Source organism: Hypanus sabinus, chromosome 6, assembly GCF_030144855.1.
Source record: "Hypanus sabinus isolate sHypSab1 chromosome 6, sHypSab1.hap1, whole genome shotgun sequence".
Classification (NCBI taxonomy): domain Eukaryota; kingdom Metazoa; phylum Chordata; class Chondrichthyes; order Myliobatiformes; family Dasyatidae; genus Hypanus; species Hypanus sabinus.
This window is the reverse complement of record NC_082711.1, coordinates 172678201-172694492: the sequence shown is the minus strand read 5'-3', so window position 1 is coordinate 172694492 and position 16292 is coordinate 172678201. Positions and strand designations below refer to the sequence as shown.

At 41.3% G+C, this 16292-nt stretch overlaps 1 protein-coding gene across 1 annotated transcript in view; it reads right to left on the bottom strand.

Moving 5' to 3' along the window:
* rpa1 (replication protein A1) overlaps positions 1-15584 on the bottom strand; it is an 85709-nt gene extending 70125 nt beyond the window's left edge. Inside the window, exons 1-2 of the mRNA XM_059973582.1 lie at positions 15388-15584; positions 4848-4895 (exon numbers count right to left, since the gene is read on the bottom strand). Of these exons, the coding sequence (XP_059829565.1) occupies positions 4848-4895; positions 15388-15420 (81 nt within the window). The 5' untranslated portion in view covers positions 15421-15584. The remainder of the gene's footprint in view (positions 1-4847; positions 4896-15387) is intronic.
* Between the last annotated feature and the right edge of the window lie 708 nt (positions 15585-16292).

Sequence of the window (16292 nt, the reverse complement as noted above, 5' to 3'; positions counted from 1 at the left end):
ACTTGCAATTTGTCTTCAGCACTCTAGATGATCTTGCTTTAATTACTATTCTACAGATTTACCAAGCATGCCCATAGGAAAACTAATCTCAGGGTTGTATATGGTGACATATTTATTTTGATAATTAAAATTTACATTTTGAACTCAAGGAATCCCTATTGTCACTCAAGGAATAGTTAAACTGAAATACTCTAGCACAAAGAGGCATTTAGGGGGATGAACAGAGAGCAAGAATATGATATTGAGAGAGTAGCCAACTCATTTTTCCACGTTCCTATCACTGCAAAACATTCAAAGTGTCAAAATCAAAGTGGTATCACACTTTATTAAAACATACAGTATTGAATGTTATATTATTAAATCTGTCATGTTCACTTTACATTGACTTTAAAGGGATTGCATATCATTATTAATATAGCACATTTCAAAGAGATCCAAGGTTTTTTTAAAAAAGACATCTCATAAGTATACCAAGCTCCTCAAAATGCTCAGTAAATGCGTTAAGAGCAATACCTTCTTCCCTCTTCCCTCCCTTCAAAATAAATCATATAATAAAATATTAGAGTAAAACTAATACTCTGGCACACTTGTGGTGGTGCTACAGAGGCAGATTTCACTATCAGATGTTACTGATATATATGCAATAAAGCACTTACTTTCAATAGAGGATGCAATAGCTATCATTCTATGGAATTTCATTATTCGAAGGCTATACTTGCTTTTATTAAAATATACTATTGTGGCGGCCAACGGCACCGCAAAAGGAAGACAAAAAAAAGCAAATACAGTCCTGTCATCCTGATGTAGTTAACAAAATTGCCAGAATCTATTAAGTGCTGAGAGGGCAGCATAACTAAATAATACAACAAAGGAGAATCATGTGGATTTATCAAAAGGAAATTAAGTCTGACAAATCTTTGTACTTTCAATAAGGCTGGGAATTTGATGCACTGGAAGTCCAAAAAGCCTATACAAGAGATTATTAGTGAAATTAGAGCACATAGGTTTGGAGGTAACAAGCAGTAAATAGAGTACGAATAAATAGTCACTTTTCAAATCAGAAAGCTATAACTGGTAGTGTTCCATGGGGATCTGTACCAAAGGCCAATATTTGGTGAGCAAGTCCGTGTGTAATAGATTAACGTTCTGATATACAAAAGTTCATTGGGTTTTCAGAAAATTCAGAGGCTTCAAGAGAATAGGCCAAGTGAAAAATATGAAGTCGTTCAGTAACGACAGTACTTTTTACATGAATAGGAAGCATCTTCCTGCAGATCTCACATGGTTAGTGATTGAAAAATGTTAACTATCCGAGGGACTCGGGCCCCTTTGTGCATGATATACTGGAAGATTACTTATTGTCATGGCATGTAATAAGGAAATCAAACCGTTGCTGATGCAGTTAATGTTGAAACTCCACTCTGAAAAAGACAGAGCAAGGGCAAATGTGGTCATTGGGATAGGTAGAAATGCAAAGTAATGCATTATTATTGGGATCCTAAAGGGATTCAGTGGCTCTCAATTCCTTCACAAATGCTCCTTCTCCATTCTGTGCAGTACAAGGCAAGGATCCCCATGAGTCAGTGGGTATGCCAATGCTTCCTTTAGGCAGTTTTCAGAACTTCATTGATATAATTTCTTTGCCCTCCCTCTGGCAATACCTTGCCAAGACAGACCAGGGAGTGCTTAATTCAGCAGTCTGGTGTCCGGCATGCGCAAAATACGTATGCGCTCCCCATTGGACTGGACCAAATACACTTTAAGCCTGAAGGCTAGGTTTATCCACCAGGCAGAAAACTTAGATATTGCGTCTCATATCCCGACACTGGGTCTACCAATGCTTTTGAAGTGCCTGGTAGTTTTCCTTATTTCAGAAGGCAAGAGATCACTGCTACCAGAGGAAAAACAAGTCAGCTATGCTCAAATGGCAGAGCATACACTTGTGTTGGGTTTGATATCCTGATCTTCTAATATCTTCCTTTGTTGAAGGGTAGTTCTAAAGAGATGAACAGTCCACACTTCTCAGGATCTTTTGGACTTGCTATAAACATCCACATTCTTGAGTATGCTTCACTAAAAAAGTCAATGACCAAATACCAGCATGCACACACATCATCTGCATACACCAATTTGATGATGATATTTGCATTGGAAATACCACAGGTTGAATGGTTCCCCATACATCCTGTAGTTTAGCTCCATTGTACTGGCAAGCTTGTTGGAGGTGAGCTACAACGTTATGGCAAGACTGAGAAAATATTGGGACAATGAGCAGCCTTATTTGACAGCACTCTGTGAAGCTATGTTCTATTATGATCTCTTTGGGTAAAATTAGCTTCTAGATGTGGAGGTAAGGGCAACAAATTCAAATGGAATGAAAAAATAACCTGGTCAAAAACAACTACATATAGTGGCTAATGTCACAGTCTGCATTTCTTGTGGAATTGTTACATAGAGAAAGTAACGTGCTTTGTGTCTCCAGAATCCATGAGTTAGGGAGCGACTGTTCAGTCACTGGAAAGAAGCAGTCCAGGAAGATACTGAGTCATCACAAGCCCTGGTCTTTTACACCATAAGATATAGGAGTAAAATCAGGACATTTGGCCTATTGAGTCTGCTCCACCATTTGAACTTCTCTGATTTATTGTCACTCTTCATCGTAAAATCCCTTCACAAGTAAAACCGCAAAGAGTCTCTTCACAAGTACTAAACCATGGTGGACATTAGGTAGACTGAGCAATGGAGACAATCCACCAAAGAAGCTTAGTTAAATTTTACAGGGCCATATCCAGAATCGCTTTCTGGTCTTTCTGCATATGCAAAAGGGTTAGTGTTATTAAGGCTCACCAGATAATGGAAGCCTGAGTATTCATCTTTATCCTACAAAACATTAAACATATTGGACCTGTGTCTGGTTGATTCTGGCATGGTCCTGGAGGACTGGAAAATTGCAAACGTCACTCTACTCTTAAAGAAGGGAGGAAGACAAAAGAGGAAATTTTTCGGCCTATTAGCCTAACTTCAGTGGTTGGGAAAGTGTTGCGAGTCCATTAAGGACGAGGTTTCGGAGTACTCAGACGTAAAATAAGTGGAAGCCAGCATGGTTTCCGTGAAGGGAAATCTTGCCTGATAAATCTGTTAGAATTCTTCAAGAAAGTCACAACCAGTAACATGAGGCTGTTTAACAAAGTAAAATCCAGTGGTGTTACAGGAAGTATACTGATATGGATAGAGGAATGGCTAACAGGCAGGAGGCAGCGAGTGAGAATAAAGGGGGCCTTTTCCAGTTGGCTGCCAGTGACTAGTGGTGTTCCTCAGGGGGTCAGTATTAGAACCCTTACTTTTCACATTGTTTGTCAATGATTTAGATAGTGAAATTGATGGCTTTGTGGCAAAGTTTGCAGATGATACGATGACAGGTGGAGGGATAGGTCTTGCTGAGGGAAGCAATGCGATTGCAGCAAGACAAATTGGAAGAATGGTTAAAAAAGTGGCAGATGGAATACAGTGTTAGGAAATGTATGATAATGCATTTCTGTAAAAGAACGATGGTGCAGACCATCGAAATGGGGAGAACATTCAAATCAGAGGTGCAAAGGGACTTAGGAGTCCTCATGCAAGACTCCCGGAAGGTTAATTCACAGGTTGAGTATGTGGTAAAGGCAGCAAATTCAATGTTAGCATTTATTTCAAGGGGAATAGAATAAAAAAACAAGATAATGCTGAAACTTTATAAGACACCAGTCAGGCTGCATTTGGGAGTATTGTCAAGAGTTTTGGGTCCCTAATCTCAGAAAGGATGTACTGTCATTTGAGAGAGTCCAGAGGTTCATGAGGATAATTCTAGGAGTGAAGGAATTAACATACGAGGAATGTTTGGCAGCTTTGGGCCTGTACTCACTGGAATTTAGTAGAATGCTTGGGGATCTCATTGAAACCTACCAAATGTTGAAAGGACTAGATAACGTGGATATGGAGAGGATGCTTCCTCTGGTGGAGGCGACCTTTTAGAACACAGGGCAAGCAGAATTTATTTAGCCAAAGACCGATGAATCTGTGGAATTCTCTGCCATGGACTGTGGTGGAGGCCTAGTCTGTGGTTATATTCAAAGAAGTTGATAGATTCCTGATTGGCAGGCGGCATTGAGGGATATGGTGAGAGGGCAGGTGTATGGGGATGAATGGGATCCGGGATCAGTCAGGATGAAATGACAGAGATTTGAATGGCTAAATGGCCTAATTCTGCTCCCATACCTTATGGTCTGATACAAGAATGGGAAGGTGATCTCATTGAAACATGCAAAGTTTTTATAGCACTTGTTAGCTTAGTTGCAAGGGTGATGTTCTTCCTAGTTGAGGTCAGAGATAGACAATTCAGGACAGAAATGAGAAGAAACTTTCACCATTTAAGAACAGTGAATCATGAGAATTCTCAAGCCAACGGCAACAGAGGATCAGTTGTGAATACATATTAACTATAGATTTTGGATATTAAAGGAATTAATGGATATGCAATCTATATTGCAAAATGGCACTGATGTCATAGATCAGCCTATTATCTTACCTATTGCAGAAAGGTTCCAAGGAGCCAAAAAGTATTTATGTTATTTCTTAAATAAGAATTTTATTGTTTAAAAAAAAAAGAACAAAAGTCCCTTGCAACAAAGGTGGATCAAGTTAACAAAGGGAAGACTAGGCAATAGATTTGTGTGACAGTTACTGCTATGGGAATTATTTTCATGCAAATATACTTAGTGCAGGGAATCATATTGTACAAGATATTTAACTTCTATAAAGGCTAATCAGTGGACTAGCCAGTCATGAACTAAAAAAAATAGGTTACTTACAATTACTTGTAAAAGTGGCTGTGAAGGAGTTCCCCCTTGAACTATTGACTGCAAAATACAAGTGAAAGAGTTATTATTAAAGAGAAATGCATTAGGAACACTTGTGTAAAAAAACAATCCAAGGCCTTCTATATGCTACAAAGATGAACATTTGGATACCCAAGTATTGTTGTCGTGCCCTTCCATGCCTTGTGGCACTTCGGGGGGGGGGGGGGGGGGGAGGAGAGAGGCAACTTTGCTGCTTCTTCAGCATTTGTCTGGGTAGTTGTTTTTTTTTTGAGGACAACTCGCTAGCTCAACATTCAACCCAGCATAGATGGAAAGCTTGCAAGAAGCCAGCTGGATTCAAACCTGGGTCCACTCACCTCAGAGAATGGTGTGGATGCCACTACACCATCAGCCAGCTTCAAGTACTCTGTACTTAAATTCAAAGAGATTGTGCAAGAGAAGATCATCCACAAACATTGCACTTCACTGCTCCAGCTGTTGCAGCATTTCTTTATATTGATAGAAGATTGTTCTATTTAGCAGCTCCCCAACAAACATTTTGAATTCAGATTGCAGACAAAAATAAAAGTCACTGCACAGGCATAATGTGACTGAACCCTTTCCATTTAAAGATAGTCATATTGTGATTACATTACTGGATTAATATCTAAAGCCTGCACAATTGATCCAGAGACACGTTCAAATCATAATACAATTTGAAATTCAAGGAAATAAATTGACCTAGAATTGAAATAATGGAAGTACTGGACTGTTATTGAAAACCCATCCAGCTCATCGACTTCCTTCAAGGAAGGAAATTGAGAGCAAGGGTGCAGAAATGTGTGTTTTTCAACCACTATTTCTGCCAATCTCAATCTTGGTTTCACCTTTGGATAACCTATCCCTGAATTTTCCTCTGTCTACTTCATTAGCGTCTCTACCACCATCTCAGAGGATAGTCAGCATCCAATACTCATTACTACCTCAGTCTCTCAGTTATATTCCTCTAATGATCCTAGTCTATTCTCATTCTTCTGGCTATCTATTCTAATGACTGCAGTTTCCACAGTCTGAGAAACCAGTCTCTCTTTTAAAAAAAATAAACTAAATATCTTTCCACCAAGTTGACTGAGATATTACCCACATCTGGTCCAATAGCTAGGCTTCTTTCTCATCCACTTTCCTCTCTCTGTGATCAAAGACACAATATTGTAATCTTTACTTTCCACTCACCTGGCTTCATTAAACATCCCCTTAATACACTCAGACATTTTCAATCTCTCATCGCTACAGTCAGAAATTCCCATCTGCTTCAAAAGGCAACAAATATACCAGTGCTCAAAAAAGGGCAGTGAACTGCCCGGACAACTATTGCCCAGTAACACTCACGTCTAGTGATGAAATGCTTTGTAAGGTTGGTTATGGCTAGACTCAGTTCCTGACTCAGCGAGGACCTGGACCCACTACAAGTTACCTATCGTCACAATAGGTCTATGGCAGACATTACAACCTTGGATCACCTGGACAGTGCAAATACCTATGCCAGGGTGCCATTTATTGACTACAGCTCAGTGTTTAACACCATCATTCCTACAGACCTGATTGAAAAGCTACAGAACCTAGGCCTCTATACCTCCCTCTGCAACTGTACCCTCCACTTCCTAACCCGAAATCTACAATCTGTGTGGATTAGAAATAACCTCTCCACCACGTTGATAATCAACACTGGGAGGTATGCTTAGCCTGCTACTCTATACTGATGACTGTGAGACTAGGCATAGTTCAAATGCCATGTATAGATTTGCTGATGATATAACCATTGCTGACAGAATCTCAGATGGCGACGAGGTGGCATACAGGAGAAAGACCAGCTAGCTGAATGGCATTATAGAAATAACCTTGCGCTCAACATTAGCAAGACCAAAAAGCTGATTGTGGAGTTCAGAAAGGGAACACAAACCAACTGTCAGAGGGATCAGAAATGAAGTGAGCAATTTCAGGTTCCTGGGTGTCAATATTTGAGGAACTAACCTGGTCGCAACCTATCGATGCAGCTATGAAGGCAGCAAGATTACAGCTACATTTCATTAGAAGTTTGGAGATTTAGTTTGACACCTAAAACATTCAAATTTCTACAGGTGTACCATGGAGAGCATTTTGAGTGGCTGCATCACCGTCTAGTATGGGGGGGGGGGGGGAAGGAGTAGAAGATAAGGGGCTACTACAGAAGATCAAAATAAGTTGCAGAAACTTGTAAAATCCGTCAGCTCTATCATGGGTCTAGCTTCCATAGTATCGAAGACATCTAAGGAAGGTGTCATCCATCATTAAGGACCCCCGCTACCCAGGACATGCCCCCTTCTCATTGCTACCATGAAGCCAGCCTGAATGCACACTCAGTGACTCAGGAACAGCTTCTTCCCTTCTGCCATCCAATTTCTAAATGGACACTGAATCTGTGAACACTACCTCACTCTTTTCGTTTTTGTACTACTTAATTTAATATACATATCATACCGTAATTCAGATTTTAAAAATACAGTACCTATTGAAACCTATACCACTGCTGCAAAGTTCACAAGTTTCACAACATATGCTGGTGATATCAAGCCCAATTCTGATTCTGCTGCCTTCAGCACCATACTACCATGAGACATTTTCAGTAGTCTAAGATAATTTTCTCTACAAATCTCTGGTTCACATTTCTGTTCCTATGAACCTCCACTCCTTTCTCTCAGCGCATTTTCTTACAACCAGATGTGGTGCACAGATGCCCTTTTACCTCATCCAAGATACATACACACCTGGTGCAAAAAGAGCAGAGAGAATCAAAACAGTAGTGGGATTGTGTGCATGGATTCATTGTCCGTTTAGAAATCCGATGCAAGGGAAGAAGCTGTTCCTGAAATGTTGAGTGTGTCTTCTCTGCCAACGAGAAGAGAGCCTGTCCTGGGTGATCGGGGTCCTTAAAAATGGATGGCACGTTTCTGAGACATCACCTTTTGAAAGTGTGCTCGATGCTGTGGAGGCTAGTGCCCACGTTGGAGTGGGCCAAGTATACACTTCCTCCAGTTTTTACCTCAATCCTGTGGAGTGGCCACTCCATATCGGATGGTGATGCTATGGTGTACCTATAGAAATTTGAGTCTTTGGTGACATACCAAGTCACCTCACACAAAATGAAATACAGCTGTCGCCCTGCATTTTCTGTAGTTTCATCAATATGTTGGGTCCAGGATAGATCTTGAGAAGTTGACACCCAGTAACTTGAAACTGCTCACCCTTCCCACTTCTGATCCCTTGATGAGTACTGGTATGTGTTCTCTCAACTTCCCCTTCCTGTAGTAAACAATCAATTCCATGGTCTCACTGACCCCGAGTTATTGGTGCAACACTCAACCAGCTGATCAATCTTGCTTTTGTATGCCTCTTCATTATCATCTGAAATAGTTGCGTCATTAGCAAATCTACACATGCCATTTGAGCTGTGCCTAGCCATGGGTGTAGCAAGAGTAGAGTAGTGGGCCAAGCATGCATCCTTCAGGTGCGCCAATAATGACTGTCAGCATGGAGATGTTATTTCTAATCTGCACTGATTGTGGTCTCTCAGTAAGGAACTCAAGGATCCAGTTGCAGAGAGCAGTACAGAGCCAAAGTTTTGGAGCTTGTTGATTAGAAATGAGGGGATGCTTGTGGCCAACATGAAAACTGCATACCCTTTTGCAGTTGGGGGGAGTGAATGGGTAGTTATGAAGTGGTCCATCCCTTTATGCAGAGACTCTGTGCTACTGATACATTGCTTCCATATCACTGGAAATACTCCCTCTCTGCTTTGAGCAGTTATGAACCAGAAATCCCCAGGAGTTAATGGGAATGTTGCAATTCCAAGGGGCTTTGTGAATACTCTTGAACAGTTTCCTTTATTTGCCTGGAATCTCTTGTCATGAACAGGCTTGTAATAGAGAGGGTCATCTACAACATGCATCAAGGTAATGTAAAAATTGCATCAATACCAACTCCGCAAAAGTTTGTCAAATTCCACGTCCTACATCAACACCCAACTTGACAACCCCAGTACTGAGACACTCAGTTGATGATATTGAGTGACAATATTATTTTACATGCCCAACAAGAGACTCCCAGAATAGACTGAAAGTCTCACAATTATGTCTCCTCTACACCAGAAGCCAAATGCAGACTTGGTGATCATTCTGCAGATCGCCATCTAGACCACAACAGGAGATCCTGGGCTTGCATTTTAATTCTCTTCTCCATCACATTCCCACTTTTGACTTCGGTCTTCTATGCTATGTGAATGAAGCTCAAGTCTTTCAGAGAACAGCATCTCAGATTCTGACAAGGAAGATTACATAAATAGTACTTAAATATTATAACCAGCTTTACTAATTCTGCTGAAGGGTACCAATGTAACATTAACTGTGTTTCTCCACACAGGCCCCTTGATCTGCAATGTATTTCCAACATTTTTATTTGTTTCCATCAAGGAAATTTTCCAACCTTTCCTAGTATGTTGTTTATGGCACTGGACCCACCAATGCATTGTCAATTCAGGAGCAATTAGGGATGAAGAACAAATGCCAGCCTTCCCAGAGACAAGAGACAGCCACATCCAATGTGAATCTTCTCCATTAATAGGTAGCAGAAAACGCGGTAAAAACATTTTCCCGGCAATAGAATGTGCCAGAATATTTGAATTAAAATTCAAAATTACAGGTATAGTTTTCTTTACAGTTGTATTCCCTATTGCATTATTGTTATTTTCCTACTGAAATGTCAGGCATGTACATATTGTTTTTTTTACATCTGACGTACTACAGAGCAAATAACTGCTCCCTAAGCATACATCAAATGTTTCATAAATCAGTGTACTTTTATCTACAATGTCTAAACAAAAGTAGCAAGACATTTTGATCATAGAATTCTTTTTATTGCATAGCACCTCACTGAAGTATTGCACATTCCACTGAGCATCTTCAAAAGACAAATTTGTTTTTTCAAGTGTTGGCACAGTAAGCATAATGCCCGTTTAATAAAAACAGAACTATGTCCCTTTAATTGCCTAGTTCAGAATACATGTAATATTGGATTATAGATCCAATATTACATGTATTCTGTAGATCAGTCCTATAGATCAGAAACAGGCTCTTCAGCCCATTTAGTTTGAGCCAAACTGTTACTCTGACTCAAACCCAGATCATAGCCTTCCACACTCCTCCCATGTACAGTGGAGCTGGAAAGTTTGTGAACCCTTTAGAATTCCCTTTATTTCTGCATAAATATGACCTAAAATGTGATCAGATCTTCACACGTCCTAAAACTAGATAAACAACCCAATTAAACAACAGAAAACATTATATGTTCATTTATTTGTTGAGAAAAATGATCCAATATTACATGTATTTGTTGGAGAAAGTATGTGAACCTCTAGGATTGATCAGTTCATGTCAAGAGGAAATGAGAGTCAGGTGTTTCAATCAATGGGATGACAATCAGGTGTGAGAAGAGGAGCCCTGCCCTATTTAAAGAACATAAACCTGGGTCTTCACTATCAAAGTCTGATCTTCACCACACAGGTTTTTGGAAGTGCGCCATGCCACAATCAAAGAAATTGGCAGAAGGCCATTGGAAGAATGTTCGGTGGGCGGATTTGTCCAAAGTAGAACTTCTTGACTTAAATGAGAAGTGTTATGTTTTTCGAAAAGCAAACACTGCATTCCAGCACAAGAACCTCAAGCCATCTGTGAAACATGGCGGTGGCAGTGGCACGGTTTGGGCCTGCTTTGTTGCCAGGACAACCTGCTGTCATTGATGGAACTATGAATTCTGAATTATACCAGCAATTCCGCAGGAAAATCAGGGTATCCATCCGTGACATGAAGTTCAAGAGAAAGTGGGTCACACAGCAAGACAATGACCATAAACACACAAGTCAGTCTATCAAGAATGATTAAACCAAAAAATAAAATTCCCATTTTGGAATGGCTATGTCAAAGTCCTGACCTAATCCAACAGAAACGTTGTGGAAGGACCTGAAGCAAGCAGACATGAAAGGAAGTCCACCAATATCCCAGAGTTGAAGCAGTTTTGTTACAGAGGCTTAATTCCTCCAAGCCGATGTGCAAGATTGATCAAGTTACCAGAAACATTTGGTTGAAGTTATTGCTGTACAAGGTGGTCACATCAGTTCCTGAAAGCAAAGGTTCACATACTTTTTCCAACAAATACATGTTGTTTATCATTTTTCTCAATAAATAAAAAGTATGTTGTTTCTGTGTTATTTATTTAATTCAATTCTCTACCCAGTTTTAGAACTTGCAGGAAGATCTGATCACATTTTTGGTCATATTTATGCAGAAATAGAGAAAATTCTAAACGGTTCACAAACTTTCCAGCTCCCCTGTATTTAACCAAATGTTGCAATCAAACCTGCATCCATCACTTGCACTGGCAGTTTGTTCCACTCTCGCATCACTGAGTGAAGTAGTTTTCCCTAATTTCCCTTATATATTTCATCTTTCACCTTTAATCTATGACCTTTAGTTTTCATCTAATCCAACCTCATGGGAAAAGCCTGCTTGCATCTACCTCTCATAATTGTGACCCTTCTATCAAATCACCCATTCTTCTCTATTGCTCGGGGGAATAAAGTACAAACCTATTCAACCTTTCAGTATAATTCAGGTCCTCAAGTCCTAGCAACATCCTTGTAAATTTTCCTTGTACTCGTTCAATCTTATCAATAGCTTACCTGTAGGTAGGTGACTAGTATCTAGACTCTGGAATTTACTCCCAAGTTTACCCTTCTTGCTCCCTTAGACCACTCAAATCTTCCTCTGAGGAATTTTCTGGTGAACTGTTCAATATCAAATTTAGCTCAATCATATAATAAGAGGAATCCAGTGCTCAACGAAAATTAACAAAGTCCAATAAGTTGAGTACATCCAGGAAATTTTAGATCCAAGAATATCATCTCACACACCTTCAATTATGAATAGGTATGAAGGGGAAACCTTTAGTTAAAACTTTGCAAAATTTCATAGGTTCTGACAAAGTCCCAGGGGTTTGGAAAATCACAAAGCAAGAAAACTATAGACCAGGCTGAATGAGAACCTGAATTATAGTGAAAGGTTGAATATGAGGAGCAACACCTTACATTCCATCCAGGTAGCCTCCAACCTGATGGCATGAATATCAACTCCTCCTCCTGGTAAAATTAAATTTTCCCTCCTCCTCCCCTCTTCCCCACTCTAGCCTTTTACCGTTTTCACCTGTCTATCACTTCTCCCGGCTCTGCTCCTCCTTCCCTTTCTCCTATTGTACACTCATCTCCTATCAGATTCCTTCCTGTCCAGGCTTCACCTTTTCTACTGACTTGGCTTCTATCACCTATCTATCCTGCTCCCCAACCCCTCCCAGCTTTTTATTCTGGTGTCTTCCCCCTTCGCTTCCAGTCCTGAAGAAAGGTCTCAGCCTGAAACATAAATGCTGAGTTCCTCCAGCATTTTGGATTTGCAGTATCTGCTGACTTTCACCTGTCATGTATGTTATTAAGGATATGCTGGAATTATCATAAAAGATATAATAGGACATTTAGAAAATTAGAAATGACAGTCATCCTACATTCACTGTCATACCATTTGAGATACTGTATGAACCTTCAGCAACCAACCAGTCCAGTCAAGAAGCTGCAGAGAAGCAGCCGTAGCTCAGGGAAACTGCAAGTTGCATAGAAAACATTGCACACCAGGTTTTGGAGCACAAAATTTTGTAATCAAAGATCAAGACAATTCAAATGTTCTTGGATTTTCCCCCCAAGACCCCTGCTTATTCACAGTGGAAATCTGCCACTGGAGTAGATCAAGCCTTGTATCACAGTCAATGGCAAGTACGGTCTCATAATGCTTGGGTAAGCTGAAACAAACCGTGATGCAGTTTTATACTGCAATTTCAATCACTAAACATGGCTTTGAAGATTACAGCCATTAGTTAGTGCAGTGCCAAAAGCATTTGCAATATGTTGCAACTTCAGGTAACATTACCAAGATGAAGTGCGTGTGAATCGTTTTTGCTGGCGTGGCTTACCCCACTTCAGTATCTGCTGATGGTAGTCGTTCATCACTCTGGTCGGGGGCAACAAAGGTTGTTTCGACCTGGGTGCTCTGCCGAGCGGAAACATCTTTATCACCAAAGACATTCAACGATCATATCTACTTTCCAGCAGCTCCCATTGGTCCTAACACCACCAGACCAATTGTCTGGGCAGTGAGACATCAGAAAACTCCAAATCATATCCAAACCATTGCAGATGGAAAGGTCTCAAGAGCCCAGGGTTTACCTTCTGGAAAAAAAACCTTTCTGTATATTGCAAGCTGGCATCAGCTTGCTCAGCCTAGAATGAAGTCTCTATGATCCAAAGTTTTCATTAGTCCTATACCATTTCCTAATCACTATCCCCCACCCAACTATCTCTGAACGATATGCATTGTGTAAGCCTTCTGCATTGTCAAGTTTCAGCACTTATGTGCTACATGAGCTGTGTGCAATTCTGCCTTTACCTTATGCACAGAAAATGGCAAGGGCTCTCCTAGAGTTTCATTATACCATTGGTAGGCTAGTCGTCACACACAAGTTCCATTGTTCCCTTTACCCTACAGCCCCACAATCAAAAAGCCAGGCAGGCCAGCATCCCATAACCTCTTGTATTTTGGAGGTTTTAAATGACAAGCAGGAGAATCTGCTCATACCATTAACCCTGGATGAACTGACAATGTCAGTGCATTCCAACAAGGCATGCAAGGCCCTTAGCATTTCAGTGATCCTTCCCATCCATTCAACAATCACTCTGACAACCCCCCCCCCCCCCCCCAGTGAACACTGGGAGCATGCCACAGACAACCTCTGGCACTCCAGTGGAGTGCCAACTCCAATGTTCCCCCCTCAGCGGTGGCGGTAAACAGACGACATCGCAGCTTGATGCTTAACCCTTGCTAAGACTAGAGCCACTGAGCCTTCCTGTCATTCGCCAATAAACCAATGAATTAGACTTGCAGTATTCCACACCAAAGTCCAATAGGGCTTTGCAATCACAAGAAAAGCAACTAAGACGATCATTCATGATCAGACTGCACACCTCTCTGTCTCAGCGCACCATGTCCAGCTGCTTCAGTTTCTCCACCAACGAACAATTTTGCTGATGGGGTAGACCTGCAGTGCTTTACGTTCTTAATGTCCAGCAGAGTCTTGGGATCGTAAAAAAATAAGTTTAAAAAACAGACACCACCTTTGGTCGATCCCATAGAAGCCACTGCATCTGAGTGCACCACACACCTTACCAGACAAATACTGTGTTGTGCACCTTGTACAGAGGAAAATTGTTTCACTTGTTGGTATACATGTGTATGGCTGAATGACAATAAACTTGAACTTGAAAATTATAGCTTGCTAGTTGGGATGTATTTGGCTGCAAGTAATGGAAACATAGAACTACACTCTAACTGGTAGCACTTCAGAAACTTTAGAAAAAGGGAACCATCATTCTCTGCTGCCAGTAGAAGGGTCAAGAGGAAGACGTTTTGCTGTTTTCTGATCAAAGCAGATCACTAATTCTATCCAAGATCTTGCCAATCCAATCTAATCTGGGTCCATTAATTAACCCAGCTCAGCCAAACCATACTGATCAGGAGGAGCTCCAATAACCTTTCACTATGGAAGAACACAATTACCTGCACACAGGAAAAAGGGGGTGGACTTGCCTCATATTTTCCTCTTTATTCACATTGACAAGTGCTACCAGAGGTCTACAGGTCAAAATCAACACACACAATAGAGACCAAATCACAAACAAGAGATAATCTGCAGATGCTGTAAATCCAAGCAACACACACAAAAAGTCAGGTAGCATCTATGGAACAGAGTAAACAGTCAACCTTTCTTCAGGACCTGTACAGGTCAACCTTGCAGGTTGTTAATATTCTTACTGCAGTTTATGGGATCTTGCCATGCAAACAGCTCGCCAACTGGTTTCCCACAACGCAAAAGTTAATATACTTCAGGAGTGGAATCTTTACCACAAAGCATTTCCAAATTACTTAAAAGACACTAAAGTAATACACATTTTCTGTAAGGGGTAGGGGTAGGGGTTAGGCGTTACGCAAATTCTCCTTTCTAAACAGAACATTGACCTGAAATATTTCTCCCTTAACAGAAACTGTTATTCATGTTCTATTTATTCTGCGTGAAGAAACATGGCAACTCCAGGCTTGCATTGCGTTTTATTTCAGTGAGTTGAGTCTGGGGCCCAGTGTGTAGGTTTGATACCTTTCCATTCCTTACAACAACATGCAGGGAACGTCACTCCAATTCTAAAGGCTGTTTTACATTTCACTTCTCTTTACCCCCAAACTACCCTTAAAGAACGGCAGTAAAATACAAACCAGTAAAAAAGCAACTACGCACGCTGATGCTGACAGGTTATGCAAGAGGCAACGGAGACACGTTTCGGTGAGGTTAGTTTGGAAAGATGCATACGTACCGAAATGGCCCCCTCGGACAATCTGATCGCCATTCCCCCGACTTTGGAACAGACTTAATACTCCAGCAGCCGCTTGCACTGGCAGCGTGGCGCCAAAAATACCTCCGCAATTCGCGCGCGCTCTCTCTTGCCCCCACGACGTCAACGTCGCCGGTGCCGGTCAAGGCGCAAGCGCACTACCATCACCGCCAAAGGGTCGCGACTTCATTCTCCTCCCTGCGCATGTGCAACGTCCTCACCCGTAGGCTGCGTGATGACGTTCGGGTCCCGGGCGACGACGACGCTTCGGGAGAGCGGTCATGGCGCTTGCTGGGTGGCACGCAGTGTTATCCCACTAACAGCAAGCTGGCACCTCTCCGGTGAGTTTGCTGTTGACTACACTGGTTGTATGATCAATAAGAACCAATGAACTACGGTAAACTCCCTCGCTCTTTTAAATAGCCCGTTCGGATGTTGTACTTGCCACCTGCAAGAGCCTGGCTTGATCAATCCCAAAGGAAAGAAGTACTTATGGCAGTGCGGCGCGCTGTCTGTACTGGACATGGAACTGGGTACGACTCAGCGTTATGCATTTTGGAAGCTCACAAAGTAGACAGAATTTAGGGCATAAACAAGTTTACATCAATTTAGGGCTTATTGTTCCAACTGCTTTGTATGGATTTTTGCTGTATAGTCCTCAAAAGTATCCTCTCACTTGGAGTTGGTTCATTATGGTCACTGTGGTAACTTCTACTTTACTAAAGGACCACTCGACAAGTTCATGGCCAAAAGAACATCTGTATCTGGGACGGCAAATGATATTTACAATACAGAGGCTTTCAGGTACCTCGTGCGGCATGGGTGGTGGAACTATATACAATGCAATCCGGAAGTAAAAGCCTGCCAACCCCGGAACCAGCTTCTTG